The 16658-nt window shown below is 33.8% G+C and overlaps 1 protein-coding gene across 2 annotated transcripts in view; it reads left to right on the top strand.

The window, feature by feature from the left end:
* LOC144446558 (kinase non-catalytic C-lobe domain-containing protein 1-like) overlaps positions 1 to 16658 on the top strand; it is a 54880-nt gene continuing 38222 nt past the window's right edge. For both annotated transcript variants that reach the window (XM_078136350.1, XM_078136351.1), the window contains exons 1-2: positions 1 to 478; positions 14773 to 14831. In XM_078136350.1, coding sequence (XP_077992476.1) covers positions 211 to 478; positions 14773 to 14831 — 327 coding nt within the window. In that variant the 5' untranslated portion in view covers positions 1 to 210. The remainder of the gene's footprint in view (positions 479 to 14772; positions 14832 to 16658) is intronic.

Here is a 16658-nt window from a genome sequence, read left to right as displayed (position 1 = left end):
TGACTTGACTTCTCAATGGACCAGGCAATTTAAATTGCCATGTACCACAACAAAGAGAATGGGTCAAAATACCGTGGCAGTGAGTCAGGTTTAGGCCTGTTACTGTTGGCCAACAGCCAACGATGGGCTTCCATTTGGATGGTAATGGTATGTCTTGGAATTGTCTCCAGTTGAAATTTATAGAGCGAAGGGTGACTGTCGGCTAGCAACATGACGCTTTCAGCAACTGGGTTGCTCGAGTTCGACCCTCTTCCCACCTTGCAAGAAGATGAGGAGTTAGTGACGCTTTCGGATATATTACAACTTCGCGATTCTTGCCTCTTTGAGTCTGAAATCTGGGCCGTTTGTAGGGAAACTTGTCTCGCTTTGAATTCAATTCAAAGTACTTCTATGGAATTGTTCACAACGTTATGCATCGCCCCAGAAACTTTAGCCTTCAATACAACAGGGAGTGTGTGTTTTATTGACTCCATTGACGGTGAGTTGGCAACCCATTTACTACACATGTGTAACCATTACCAATCACAATGATATTTGCAACTACCGTTTTCCACCTTGCAAACAAAACCGTTATTGCCTTTTTATTCCTCTTTCATGGGATCATAATTTTGTATTACAATTGTTTGAGAAATTATACGAACCATAAATTTGCATAGCGATTCCATTAGTACTGGTATTGTACCATTCTACACAACTGTCAGCTAAAATTGATTGGTTCATGACCATAACTCAAGTTGTTCGTTGAGTCACTCATAAAAATCAACATTCCTATACAGTATTATTACATGCATTGTTCAGTAGCTATAGGTGGTCAGTGGCATTGTTGATGTGTTAGGACAATAGCATGCCAATAGTTTAAAATTACATCAAACATGGTAGAAGTCTACTGGGAAATAATCTACAGAAAAAAAAATATTATACAATATATATATATTTATATATATATTATACACATAAAGGAAAGTTTGTATCTTCATAGTTTGTAGTACCTTATAGTTATGATTTAATTTTTTTAGAAATCTGGTCTGCAAAATCTGGCATGTACAATGGTTGGGTCATGGCTGTTAGTGAAATGAGTTTATGTGTATGTATACATGTGTGGGTGTGTGTGGGGGTGTTGGTGTTTAATTACCTAGAAATTATCAGTAAACTGTCTCTGCTTTCATACATTCAGTGCGAGTATGTAATAATGACTGTGGAACTTTGTACATTTTTTTGTTCATTGCAATAATTAGAAGAGCAGGTTTCCTGTCCAAATATTCTCCCTTGCTGAGTTGTTGGTATTGAAAACATATGTCTTCCGGATTTTTGTACTTTCAAGGGCATTGTGTAACAAAAAGGCTGTTACTGGTATTTACTACTGGGAAAGTCTGGGTTTATATTTAGATCATAAGTTTAGTCTGCAAGCATACAATATTTGTGATAACATTTGAGTTTGACAATGACAGTGTTTAACACATTTAAAAAATGTACTCAAACAGGCATTCTGATTCAGTAAAGTATAACAGCTATGTTGTCATTTTAACTAAAGGTGTGTGGGAGGGGGGAGGGGTAGCTCACATAGTAATGGAAATAGACTTTCGCTTCCTGATTTTAAGCACTATGTGGAGTTTTGACTCCTCTTCGAATACATGTATGACTTAAAACCCCATATTTTTTACTGTTGTTTCCATATTGCCAATTTCCACTTTTTCCCTGAGACTTTTGACTCCTATTTTCTCTCTGTAATGTAGATTTTTGATGACCCCTAGTTTTAAGATTACTAATCCACTGATCACTTTCCTTAGTTGGATCTTTAATTTAATCTAGTGGGTGTACTGTAAATGTGATAATGATTTATAATTATTGGAATTCCTAAACTATCATATAATTGTCAAATGATGAAGTTGTCAAGATAAAACTGCTAATCTAAAACAATATAGAATTGTTGACCATGACCTTGGCCCCCACTCAGAGTTCATTTTATAATGAATTGTGTCAATGAAATTACTGAATGAAATAAAGTTTTTAGCCCATATTGATAATATCATTAGAGTTGAGCTGTAGACGAAAAGTGTAAAACATACATTGTACATGTATGTATAAACCAATGATAGATGTAACATAACAAATCTAGATACATAACAACTAAGTATGCGTTTGTTGTTATTCAACAAAGAGTTCAGCATTTAGTACATATACATGGGTTAAAAGGAACCACTGTCATCTGTAATTCAAATAAACCATTCTAAAGTGATTATTTGCATATACTTGGTTACATGAATCTTATTGAAACCCGACACTCTACGTTGTTAGAGAGATTACACAAATAATTTCTGAAATGACATATACATGCAGTTACAACTTATAATTGAAATATAACCCTCGTAGTACATTTTTGCATCTAAGATTAAGAAGACAGTAAACTGAAATTGTACATTGTAGATATTTACTTTCAAATTGCACCTTGGAATGGTGGCTACACTGATTACATTGTGTTTCCCTTCCATTGTGTTTGGTTAAAGTCATATACCAGTCATGACAATAAGAGATGTTTGCAGGAAATTGAAACGCATGGATGAGAGTGAGCAGTATTGTACATACACTGCTTTCAACATATGGTACTTGAAATGAAGTGTTTCAAATCAATGCATTTGTGGAGAAGAATACAACAGTATTTTACTGTTTTGAAACTGTGTTGGAAACATAGGCAATATGAATGCCTATACTCCATACACTTCACATATCAGTGTATTGTCTATATTATACATATATTTTATTATGCAAACTTGTAAATACAGTTTGCTGATATCAGAATTACTGGCGGGTTCATTTCTTGAGCTACCAACACAACACCACCCCTCCCCCACCCCCAGGAAAGAGATATAATATTAATTAATTTCGGGAGGGGGGTGTTTGTTTCTTAGCAAACAAGGACTGAAGAGAGCCTGTGATAGATATGTATTTTCCATAATGTTATATACTCCAAAATACTAAATACATGTAAGTTTGTTTGGTACATGTTGTGTAACAGATAGGACTTGAACTGTTTAAGATTTACACAGTTGAAATCTCTGATTTCACTTATCAGGCTTCCTTTAGAATTGTATGTTGTCTGGTGAAGCAGAAATAATATGCCTATTCATGTGGTGAATGTGATAAATTGAAAAACGTCAGAGTTGAATTGCTGACCACACTCAACACAATATTGTTACCATGTGTTCGTATTATGTATGTAGTGTTAATGATGAATGTGATTAAGTTGAAAATGTCAGTGTTGAATTGTTCACCTCAGCACAATATTCTTACCATGTGTTTGTATGTCAGCATTTTGTCCTTTATTTATTTACCTCTTATTTCCTTCATATACTGTTGTTTGTTTTCAATTTTTTCTTCTGTGAGTGATAGCCCAAAGGAGGCTATCACTAGCTAAGGCTATCACTCCTGGAACCACAAACTCGAAATAGAGGTAAATAAAGCAATTTCGGCCATATTCCTACATCTGATGTTAATCAGATTATGTTTGTCACAGATTTACTCCCATGTAGATTTGATGAAATCAGTGCAGATGTTTCAATATGTGATGATTATCATATTTAAATAATATTGGTAGTTTTATATTTATGGGAGAGGTTAATATTTTCTCATATTTTTTCTTTAACTTAAGGCAAATACAAGTCATAAACACCATAACATTTTATTCTGTTGTTCTTGAGATGAGGGTTATAAACAAGACCCTGAAAATAATTGTTCTTTGTCAATACTGACTCAGTTTGCATCTAAAACAAGAAGTGTTCACCAGAAGACTGTGTGTATACATTTATGAGATATATAAACCATTTTGCAAAGTGAGATCATTTTAATAACTTGCTATCTAGATAATTCTAAATTGAATGTTTTCAGCATCCCAATTGCAAACCCCAGTTCTCTCCAAGTGTATGGTTTTACAAACATACAAATGTATGAACTCCTCCATTCAATACATAGACCTTGGACCTTGTATATGTATGATAATATTTCAACAGTATACAAAGAAAATATAGAGATTTTCCCTGGACTATAGAAATGTGTGATACAGATATTGTCTCATGAGACTCGTGGGACTTACATGTAATAATAAGTGTAAAATTTTATCTACTGTATGGACTTCTACTACATTTATCTCATCTCCATGTTGCTAGACCATGCCATATGGCTGTTTTAATATTTCAAAGTAAATACTCGATTAATAGGCTTCACTAATGGAAATTTCTAATAGAATGATCAAACTCCAATATTGTTGTACACTTAAGTGCCTTGTGTATCTAACAATTACCACATACCAGGATAGTATATTTTACCAATTAGTATGTATTTGAATTATATGGTGGTATTGTTTATTAAATTACTGTGTACAAGCATTGGTCTAGGCATAACTATATTTTACTACTAGTACGGAGATTGAATGAGTTGAAAAAAGGGGCATTTCGAAGGCCGCACCAATCCCTTGGGCTACTACTAGTGTTTTTGTATTTAAACCCACTTTCAGAATTACATGTTATTATTACATACAGCATGTTGCAGGTTACTGTTCACTTTCTCTGTTTGATACAACCATGCAGAAATCAATAAGAAACTGCTACACTTTAAGATAGAAAGATTGAATGAATAGTGTTTTGCTACATTTTAACTAAATGAAATGAACTAAAGTGCCACCATGCACAAACATCAAATGCAGCCATCAAAATATTGGCACCGTGTCGGCATGCTCATGTTTAGTTGTGTGATGGTTGATTTCATTTAGACTAAATGTAGCAAGAAATTGTAATCTTGATATCTTAAAGTAGAATGGGCAGTTTCATATTGGTTTCTATGTGGTTGCAGTAAGTGAAGTGAGTGAACAGTAACCTACAATGCACCGTAGATATACAGATTTAGACACATAATCTACATTTTAAACAATGATAGTGATAATGAAACCATCGTGATGCAACACTATTAGATTTATTTATGGAAAAGCAATTAGAATAGTTACGAATATCTTGAATTCTTCTCAAACAGTTTTTGGAAATTGAATTCCATCAGGAGTTTACTACTATTAGGGGACTGACTTTACAATGTACATGTATGTGTCTGGCTTGATACACATGAAACAAGTTAAGAGAGATACATGTACATATGTTTGCTGTTGTGATCAGCCATCACTCCATCTGTTAGTTTCATACATAATAATCAATCTGATGCAGTTGGCAACTATTTGTTCATGATTACCTGTTTTTGCTTGAATTCTCCTTTGTATTGTATTATGTATTATGTTCACATTGTCATCTTGGTTGCCACATAGGAGCAGCGAATGCAGAGATTGAGACCAAGACCAAAATGTGAACATATACATTATACATATACATATACATATACATTATACGTAATATACATATATACATATACATATACATTATACATATATACATATATACATATAAAAGAAACATTGATACAAGCAAAATTAAGTAATGGCTTGAACTGAACAACTAACTGACCACTCCATTAGATTTTAATCAGATTGCTAGAACAATCAACTAAGTAATCTTTTCTGTACACTAATATTTATTAAAAGATAAACATTAATTAATAAATTGGGTTACCAGTTAATTAGTACATGTATTGTTTTGTTCATTGTGAATAATTTCTACATGTAAGTATGGTGAAGCTAATGAAGATATACTTGTACACAATACTTTGCCTGTAAATTTTTTTAATCTCTAAAAGTAAAACTGACTGCACTAGAAATATAGAGATCATATTTAAGTGGGTACCCGTCAATACAAGAGTAATGCATATATAGATATGTGTAGCGATTACAACATGGTTCATTTTAACTTTTGTACTACCAGGCTAACAGAGTTAGACACTGGGAAATGACATATGTTCCAATAATTCATACCTATTATAGTACATGCACAAAAAATATTATACAGGAACTAGGTTGGATGGAATAGTTTTTTTTGACTATTTATGCAGCTCATAGATTGTGGATGTAGTGAATATATACATGTATACTGGTACTAGTTGGTACTATATTTGAGATTAGAATTACACTACAGTATACTTTATGCTTTTCTGAAAATATACCAAAAAAAAATGTCATGACTTTCACTTTTCATCATTGAATTTGTAAATAGTTGCCATCAACAGCTTTTGTCTAGCAACAGTATTTTGATACTATTATTTATTTATACAAAATAACAAGGACACCATTTGTACATAATTAATAATGTTAACAATGTTAATAATAAAAACACAACAGAATTCCATTGAGATAAGGATTCACTGCAATTACACACTGTCATAGACATATTATAAATATTCTTTGTATATTATTATATTATATTGTTTAATTATTATTTATTAAACCCACATGAATAGTTACTTAGACCATTGACAGAGTTTGAAATGATACTTGTGTTCTTTGACACAACCTGGACATCTTTACAGAAACGTACAAACAGTCATTACGTTAAATAATGTCATCCAGGGTCCAATTTCTTATTTGATAGTGTGTCATAGACAAGTAGGTACTTGCAGCTTGATTTATGTTCTTGGCATCATCTTCAAAAGAGCAGTTTAGGAAAAATCACACTGGATGATGTATAGATATACAGATACATGTATACCTGCACTAACATATGTTTGTGTTATTAGTCTAGTTACTACATACATGTGCCGGTAGTTGTTTTTTTACGATCACTATCTTTTACACATATAGTAATTAGTAATTCCTAATTCCTAAGATTGTAAAAGAGGACGGACTAGACTAGTTGCAAAGACAACTATTTTTTGTCTCCCTTTCCCATGTTGAATACTTTATACATTGTAGAATTGTTATATATGTATATGTATTTCTGGGAATAAAGATTATTATATAGTTAAACAGACAAATTCTATCTCAAATCTAGCTAAATCACCTGCTGGGGAAAGGATGAACAGTGCATGTCAGTTGTAATCTATCACACACTGACAGGTGGTTGTTATTGGTTACTTTTTCAGTTTACTAGTACAAACTCAACCTGCATTTTGGAAGTAAGTCATGTGAGGACACGATAATGTCATTATGTTTATATCAACGCTCCAGTAGCATATCATTGTTGGTGGTAAGAATGGAATTCTGTGCTAGAGAAATCCATTTCACTATAATAGAGTTGAGATGATCATAGCGCATATAGACTCCTGTGTTATCTGTTTGACGTTTAGGGCACAAACATATGTTTTTGTATCTCACCTAAAAAACATCCTGAACCTATGGTACAATGTAGTAGTGATTGTCAGTGTGCAACTAGATCAAATGGTTAACATGATTGGTAAATTCACCTTTCACAGGTTCAATTCGCCCAGAGGCTCATCAAAATGGGTCTTGTTATCTGTAGCAAAAGACCGTGACAATTGTCCTGGCTATGGCCCAATGGAGCCCTGATTATTGACCCAATTCAAACCATATTGTTGTTTATAGAATAGCTTGTTATTGTATTACTATAAACATTCCTCAAGAATCATGAAATATTGTTCTAGGCAAAATTAATGATGCAGATCGAAAGTACTGTTGAATTTGCTGTAACTTTTAGTCTAGTTCCTATACAATATTGTTACCATTATGATTTACACCTCCACTCGCAGTATAGTCAAAGTCATTACTCTAGAAGTCCTGAAATGCATGAGATGCAATTTGAAATTCATCCACAGCCACCCACACAGTCATTAACATCATGTCTTTGTTAATCAATCACAAAATTCTAACCAATAACACAGTCCCTCATAAAGCTAGTGTTTATTGGGGCAGTTATGTAATGTCCAAATATTATATATTTGTCAGCTCAGGATGCTACTTACATTATATACACTGTTTACATCACTATAGCAGTTGGGGTTCACTGATTGGATGAACAACTTTTTGTGCTGATTGAGGGACTTTGACTAGATGTACTTTAGTTAGAAACCATGTTGACATCCAGACTACTGTAACTTAGACTAAGAGAAAAACATTAGTAGGTGTTACTCATTGCAAAACTCCAGGCTAGAGCTAGTCTGGATGGCAACGTGGTGCCAACACTAACTTGATGAGGGACTGTGTTGGGTAGAATTTTGTGATTGACTTACAAAGACATGATGTTAATGACTGTGTGGGTGGCTGTGGATGAATGTTAAATTGCATCTCATGCATCTCAGGACTTCTAGAGTAAGGACTTTTACTTTGCTGTGAGTGGAGATGTAAATCGTAATGATACAGTATAGGAACTAGACATATTTAACTTCAACATATGTGTTTACACAATATCAACAATAGTAATAATGATATAGAAATATAGAAATGAATAATGATTGACAGGAGATTTGCATTATATTTCATATTTTATTACTAAAGCCTGTCTACAGTCATTAATAGGTCAGGTATTTCATTTGCCTTCCTATGGTGAATGCCAATATTCTATAATATAGAATGTTTGCACTGCTGGATCTGGTCTGTAAACTGTGATGGAATCTTGGCAATTTGAAGAGTCGGGGGTTGGAAAAAATGCTGTGTCTGCTAACGAAATGTGGCACATACATGTATGATAATCCAGAAAATAAATCAGAGAGAGAAGTAATTCTATCCTGTATTGACAACAAAATTGTGAATATAAAATGCAATGACATTAATCCAGCCAACAGATGTTGCATTGGTATTTCCGGCCATCAGTCATAGTTCATTTGAAGTTTAATGTATCAATTCATGGTGAATTAGGACAGTGGAATAAATTTAAGTCATAGTGAAGTATATTTGATTCTGGTATCAAAGTCACCATGTTCATTCAAGGTGTAAGGGGCAACATCAAAAGTTCAATATAATATATTATTAAGTTAGGTCCCAGACCCCCCCCCCCCCCCCATCTAACTTAACTGACCTAAAATTGAAAATAGTTTCAGACTCATACTGTATACTTCCACTTTTAAACAATGTACCAATATACTACTGAATTATAAATAAAAACAGAAAACCATTTAACCTCGTACTCCTGATAAATTGGACTGAGTGTACGCAGTGTTATAGGTAAAAGCAGCCTTGAAATCATACTAAATTTGCCAAGTATGACGTTAAATCGTTTTTGACGGTTGAGAAATTAATTTGGCCAACCCCCCCCCCCCCCCCCCCCCAAACTAAAGCAATTAAGTTTTTTGTAAACATCAATCTTTTGACGTCGCCCTAAAAGCCAAAAAAAGTAAAATTTGAACTCTTTCAACAAGAGAAGCAAATGTTTAGTTCTCTGGTTTTCTTGCATTTCACAGACACTTTACTTTGTTGTATTTATTTGTTGTCACCAATTTCTTTTAAATGTATGCCACCTGTCACATAAAAGTAAAGTATTTGAATATAGGGAGAGTTTTTTATTTGTTGTCACCCGTTTCTTTTAAATCATGCCACCTATGTCACGTGGAAGTAAAGTATTTCAAGGGAGTATGTGTTCTATGAAGACTTGTTAAAAAATACAATTGATTAGGAAATCTGCACCATGAATGTCAGAATGTGTATGTTCATCACAAGCTTTGATACACTAAACTCAGGTCAAACTAGAACACTATTTTTACATTCAATTAAACCAATATGTTTTTGGCAGTCTTCCCAGTTTTTTTTTCTTTTTAGCCAGGAGGGATTTTGAACATTTGCATGTATACATGTATGCATGTCTCTCATTGTTATAAGGGAAGCCTAATTATTCTGTCTCAACCAGTGGTTTTGAAATTCTGTGTCCATGCAATACTTTATAGGAAACTATATTCACCTAAGTTATATATTAGCTAACATTTTAAATACAACCCCTTAGTTATTTAAAACATAGAGTGATTTGCATGTATCTATCATTCTATGTCACCAGGGCAGTGTGCCTTCTACACCAATTTGATGCACCAGAGTTGCTTGTGACCCAACAAAATGTTGGTGTTTGGTGTTCCCCAATCTCTTACTGTGTGGTGACTCACAGGAAAACAGACTTTTTTTATCGTGTTGACTTACAAAAAAAATGTCTCTCATTTAGCAGACACATCGCTAGTCACTTACAATTATTCATGTACTTAGCTGAAAGTGGTCTGGTTTGAGGCAGTGAGTCAAATACGGTAGTAACTGATCTGTGTGTCTTTAGGAGAAAGTATAAAAAGTATATGGTGTTCTAAATCTCACCTGTGGTGTTGTAAGACATATTATTTTAATGTTTTTTGCCTTGATGACGTAGGTTTGCCTTGACAAGATAGTAACAATAGAGATTGATATAGCCTACAAGTAGTTCTGTTGTCAATTGCCCACATGTACAGTACAGGCGTAGTGTTCACCTGAGGTTGAGGGTAGTTATAACTCTGTGGTGAAGAGAAGAGTCGTAAAGGAATTTGAAGGCTGAACAATAGGCTTGTATGAAGACCATGGTTGTATGAATACAGAAAATGTTGTAGTGTTCACACTTGAGTGGTTTGGATCTTCACTGTTGCTACGTTAAAGGTGAAAACATTTCACTAATGATCAGTGTCTCTATACAGGTAGAAGGGTGATTACCACTTTTACAGCAATTCAATCATGGTTTATGATGGTTGTGTGTACAGCTAGCTTTCTCAGATTTGAAGGATAATGTCCCATTGTTGTTCTCTGTAATGATAACCGTTTCACTGTTGACCTCAGCAACAAGTTTGTTATGTATTTTGCTTACATATTCAGTCACCTCAAGTCCAAAAAGTAAGGCTCAGATGTCATGATTTATATAAATGATTTAACTTCTTAGTGACATGTCATACAATACAAGTGATTAAATATGGTGAAAAATGAAAATACAGTCCGTAAAAAATCTGATGGGGGGGGGGGGGTAATATTACATGGCATGGGCTTTGTCAGTCTAGTTGCCTATACGCACTACATGTATGATTACTATGATCATCGTGGCGAGGATAGTGTTTGTAGAGAAAGTCAACAGGTATAGGAGCACCATGTTGACTAGCAAACTGATGGCACATAAATTACACTGCAACAGTAGCGTATCAAATTGGCTTATGGTGATACAGCACACTGATGATACATAAAAATGCATAAGTACATTGTACCTATGCATATCAAGCCTTTATCATAATATGGTTGAACTAGATTTCATTCTGAGTACATGTATATGACATGTATTAGTAAAAAATTCACCTGTTCCATAAAAGTGACATTTAGTAGTTGAAATGTCTGTGTAGTATAAATTTTATCAGTCCATGACATTTATGGACTTTTCGATATTAATTTGAATGACTAGCAGATGTACGATAATATGAATATTTAAAATGATATTTGTGATGCATCCGTTTTCTCAATAAAAATGAAGTCCTTTACAAAATGCTTAATTAATAAATACAAAACTCTACAAATGGTACATCCGTTTTCCATAAAAATGACGTCCTTTTACGAAATGCTTAATTAATAAATAGAAAATGAAAATTTGACAAATGTGAAAAGGTATAATAAGGACAGTAAAATATGGTTACTTTGAAAATGGTAAATTTCTTGTAAATCGGAAACTAATGCAATGTTTCCATCTGTCTACTATGAACCTTGATGAATGTAATGATGTCATTATTTTAATTTATTCATCTACAAAGTCTTTCTCTGGAGCTGGCGGAATTAATATGACCATAAATTGATGTTAGTTGATATCCTTGGATCCTGTTTTTATGATGGGTCCCCTCTGACCGATGTTGATGGATAGAGACATTAAAAAGTTTAATACTGGATATTTAAATCATTGCATGATCAAGATACATAGTAGGACATATTGAAATGTCACATTTGTTTCCAATATACTGTTCCAAAGTAAGGGATGATCGCACTATGTTGCACAAGCTCAACAAATGAACATCGTTCATTCAGCTCAACCTCCCCCCTCCTCCTAAACGAACATTCACAAGTGCAACATCAAGTGTTTATATACATGTAGGATGTAAACTATGATGAAAACTGTATCAGTCACACCATTACGATAGATGTATAATGTGAAAACATGATTGTAAACACATACTACCAGAAACCCAGCACCATATCTCAAATTAGAAGTAAATTTTTATCAACTTATCAACATCTCAGTAGTAAATACAAAAGCTTTTATCATTTAAAGAGTGAAAGTTTTCCGTCGAAATGTGGTTAGAAGTTAGAAGCAATTGCACTAACACCAGACCTCCTCCCCCCATAACGAACAAACTTCATTTGTTGAGCTTGTGTGACATTTGTGTGATCGTCCCTAAGTACATGTATATATACTTGAAACTGTGAACAATATATTCAAAATATATAATGTATAACATTGAAAAATTCAGAGGAGATGAACTGTTTATTTAAGAGGTACTGTTTGCAGATTAGTGGAAAGTATTTGGCGTTGGAACAATAGAGAACGAAATGAAAAAAGTTATGAGAATATTCTTTACAGTTGAAGGATAGAAATATACACATTTTATGGAATTTTGTATATATACAGACTCATCAGATGTTTTAATTGAAGGAAAACAATATTACGAGATAATAAAATAATTTATGATCGAAATCCTTTGTATGAAGTTGACTCAAAGGTCACCAATACAGTGTACCAAAGAAAGATAGCATACGAACTGATGTCAAAGGTCATCTGTAGATTGAAACTACAAGTATACTTAGTTTTGACAACTTTTATTAGATACATAATATTTTGTTTTCACAATGATATGCGTGTATCGTTTTAGTGAATTATAAAATTAAATAAAGTTGTAGAGGATGAAGGGTGACTTGTCAAACTTGTTACTTGTGTCATATCCTACAGATGTATTTTGGCTTATTACAGTATTCAAATATCAAAAATTTCATTCTTTATAAAGTGACGATGTGATGAAAACAACATACCAACAACATATTTGTAAATAGTCTTGTTACCAAAGACAAGCTGGCTTAAGCTCAGATACAAAATGCAATGTACAATGTACATGTGTACAAAACAAATATTTTGATAAAAAACTGAAGTGCTTGTGAATTGAATCAGTGCATGTTACCATGTGTGGTGTACCATGTTACAAACACTTCTGTACAATACATGTTTACTTATCAAAATACTTTATTGCCAAATGTTTCGTTGTCACCGGATTGAAGCATCATGTTTTGAAAAACTATTTTCACTGGTCAAGTAGCAAAATAATAAGTGTAAAGTAATATTATTGAGTAGATTTATGTGTGAAATTTTTATTTTCAAAATTACCAAATGTGTCACTGCTTGTGGAATATTTATAATAACCTAGTTGTATGGGTTTGAACTGCAATAGTATTATAGTGCGGAGGTGTACACAAATGATTGTGATGAATGCCGCCCTCTGTGGTAGAAAATGGAGAGTATGAAATGAAAAGTGTAACTATCAACAATCTTTGGCTTTGTAACTTGTTAGTGTCATTGGACCTTTTACTGCCAGTAGCATACTGCAAATATTTTCATCAAAATAGCATTATCTAAAAACAATTTTAGTAATTATTAAAATCATCATGTACATGTAAATGTTTTCTTGAACTTGGAGACCCTATACAGATTTATTCAACAGCATATTATCAAATTTTGTATGGCCACTCAGGCAAGTTTACTGTGGCAGTGACCATATTGAGAACGGCAAAATCAGGTCGAATCTATATTCATATTTTGATGATAAAATATAGAATGTTTGAATGGCCCAAAATGAAATTATGGTGTCAAATGTGAGAGCTAGGACAAGGTACATGTAGTAGTAGACCAATGTGTTTGTTTGTAGAATCTTAACACTTAAAAATGTCTGCAGGTTGTATGATATTTGGATACCTGCATGTATCAATATACAATGTACATACACCAGTGTTTTATTTAAGGGCGGTAAGTAGGTAAAATCTACCGGGGTTCCCACATCATTTTACCGGGGTTCCCCACCTAAACTATGATACATTGCATGGGAAGCACTACCAGTTTTACCTCTTTTCCCCTTTCTGTTACCGGGGTTCCCAAACCTTAGCAAAAACACTGTACACACAATGTATTTTTGTTTTCTAAAATGATGCGTTTAATTTGGACTTTATGTTGTCTAATTTGCCAATCCGACAGAGAAATACGACCAAAGAATAGAGTTTTCATATTTTATCAATTTACTTGAGTTCGAATGTAGGTTTGATTGTTGCTCAACGTTGGTCATTGTATCATTTTTCAAGTAATTTGACACATTGATAGACTATGAATGAATGTGTATGTGTATGTGTATTTGTGTGTGTATGTATGTGTGTGTGTGTGTGTGTTTGTATGTATGTATGTGTGTGTGTGTTTGTGTGTGCGTAGGTGTGAAATCTCCATGACAACAGTCACAATTCAATAAAATACCTTGCTTCAACAATTGCTGTAATATGGGCCCACATTATAAAAAAATGTCAATAGCTTTATACAGAGAAAGAACGTTGCGGAAAACATTATTCATGGTTCCAAGGATCAAAATGGACAATGGCATGTTGTCAAATTGAACATCATATAATTTTGAAAACAACAGGAACAAATCTTTGTTGGGGGAATTGTATAATTGACATCTATTTCCTTCTTACTGTGGCTTTGTTGACGTTTCGTCAGGTTACACAAAAACTCTGACCCAGTCATAAGGGCAAGTTACAGGCTATCCATAGCCTCTGACATCATCATGGGGGCAAGATACAGGTACGTCCTGACAACTATGCTATGCACTCACTGGTTGCTAGTTTATCAGCTGTGTACACTAACACTAAATCAAAGTCTGTCTTCTGTTCCTTTATAGTGACTCCAGACCAACGTTACCTACCACCAGAGTACGAGAAGTTTGGGAACTCAGTCAAGGTAAGATTTAGCTCCTTTCAGCCACATTACCAAGGACTTGATTGTCTTTTTATATTGTTGTGTACAAAACAAAACTATATACAATGTCAATTGTTGGCTATTGTAACAATGTCAGTGTCCGACCGACCACAACAGTCGGAGCCCATCCTATTTCCCTATAGTTGTCTTGTGATCACAAACTTTGATCAAAGGTAATATATCCTTCAATAAAAGCAATCACAGGAAATGCATTGTTCACTTAGAGTATGTCTAAGTAAGGTTATAAATGCGGATCGTAATACATCACCATTTTGTGCGAACATTTCAAAAGTTTCAACAACTGGTGTGTCAACACTTTATACAGTCAGTAGAGTCAGAAATGAAGTTGTGAAGCCGGCCATTGTGTCTGTTGTTTCTACTTGTGGCTCGTAAAGGTATAAAAACGGTACGTCTTCATTATGTTTCACTACTAGTGGTTAGTGCAGGTATGAGGAACAGTACATTTACGTCTTCATTAGATTTCACTACTTTTTGCCAAGTACAGGTATAAAATTGGCATACCTTGATGTCACTGCCTGTTACTTGAACAGTTGGCATATCTTCACTACGTCTAAATTTTAGAGAAAAGATTTTCCCTCACTAAAGTTCTTCAGTTCTGACTTCAGTTCAGAAATTATGTTGGTGAAATTGAACTTTTGAAATTGGTGAGGCCAAATCCAGTGTTTTTGTACTGTTAGTAACCCAGAGAGTTTTCCTGGTCTTACCTGTACTATCCCAACTTCCCAACCTATATATAAGTTCTTGAGATAATAAGACCAAGACCAAGACAGGTGTCTGGACTAAAATTGCAGTTATTTTCAGTGTTATGGGAAAATATCAAAGTAACGAGAATTGTGGGTTAGATTTCAGTTGAAAATTGACAAGTTACATGTAATCCCTATGTCTATATTTGTACTCTTTGACAGTGGTTTACCCTGCCAGCAATTTTTTAAAGCTATTGGGAAATTTTAAATGTATTTGAACTTTAGTTGTGAATAGATTGCAATCAGAAAAGTCTGGAGTGAAATCTACATGTATGAAACCATTGATATCGTTGTAATCGTGATGGATATACTGGTACTATTGTTAACTTTGGTCAGGTTGTTACACGGAACAACAATCCAGCTTATTTCATTGCCAAAGTTCTAGGCAGAAATAGACATATATGGTATGGTTGTCATGGTATCGATGTGTTCATTTGTGAAGGTATTGGTATGTTCAAAACATTGGATATTAAGATAACATCAATGTGGTCATCATTTGGGTACAAAGATCATTCTGTTTGTAATGAATGATGTATCTGACTGTCACACACAGCCAAAATATTTATTTGAAGACTTCAAAGTTATCTTAGGTCGAAAAAAATATTGTTCTGAATTTTAGAATAGGTGAGGTAGGTAGATTTTTTATTTTATTTTTCAATTTTTTTTTTCATATGTGAGTGTCTAGTTCAGGTAGTTATGTTTTCTGTTGTTTTCCATATGGTCTCTATGTTATTGGTTACTTCTCATCAGATGTACAGTCATTACAGATTGGAAGAACAGTTGTATATTGTCTTTGTAAGTTGATGTCAGTTTTGCATCCACTATTTCTTGTGAGACTCACAATTTTCGCAATTTTATTATGTTTTCCTGGAATACGTAAGTAACTGACTAGAGTCAGCGGTGAAAAACTAGGTGGGGTCGGGTAACCGGAACCAAACAATTTTTTTAGGCCTTATTATAAAAAACAGACTGGTATGTTACACGTGTTAGACTGTCTGATCTGCAGTTAGTATTGATAAAACTTCAAAATATAATATGCCAATTT

This window comes from Glandiceps talaboti, chromosome 15, assembly GCF_964340395.1.
Source record: "Glandiceps talaboti chromosome 15, keGlaTala1.1, whole genome shotgun sequence".
Lineage (NCBI taxonomy): Eukaryota > Metazoa > Hemichordata > Enteropneusta > Spengelidae > Glandiceps > Glandiceps talaboti.
The sequence above is the reverse complement of the archived record's forward strand: the minus strand, read 5'-3'. Positions and strand labels throughout refer to the sequence as shown.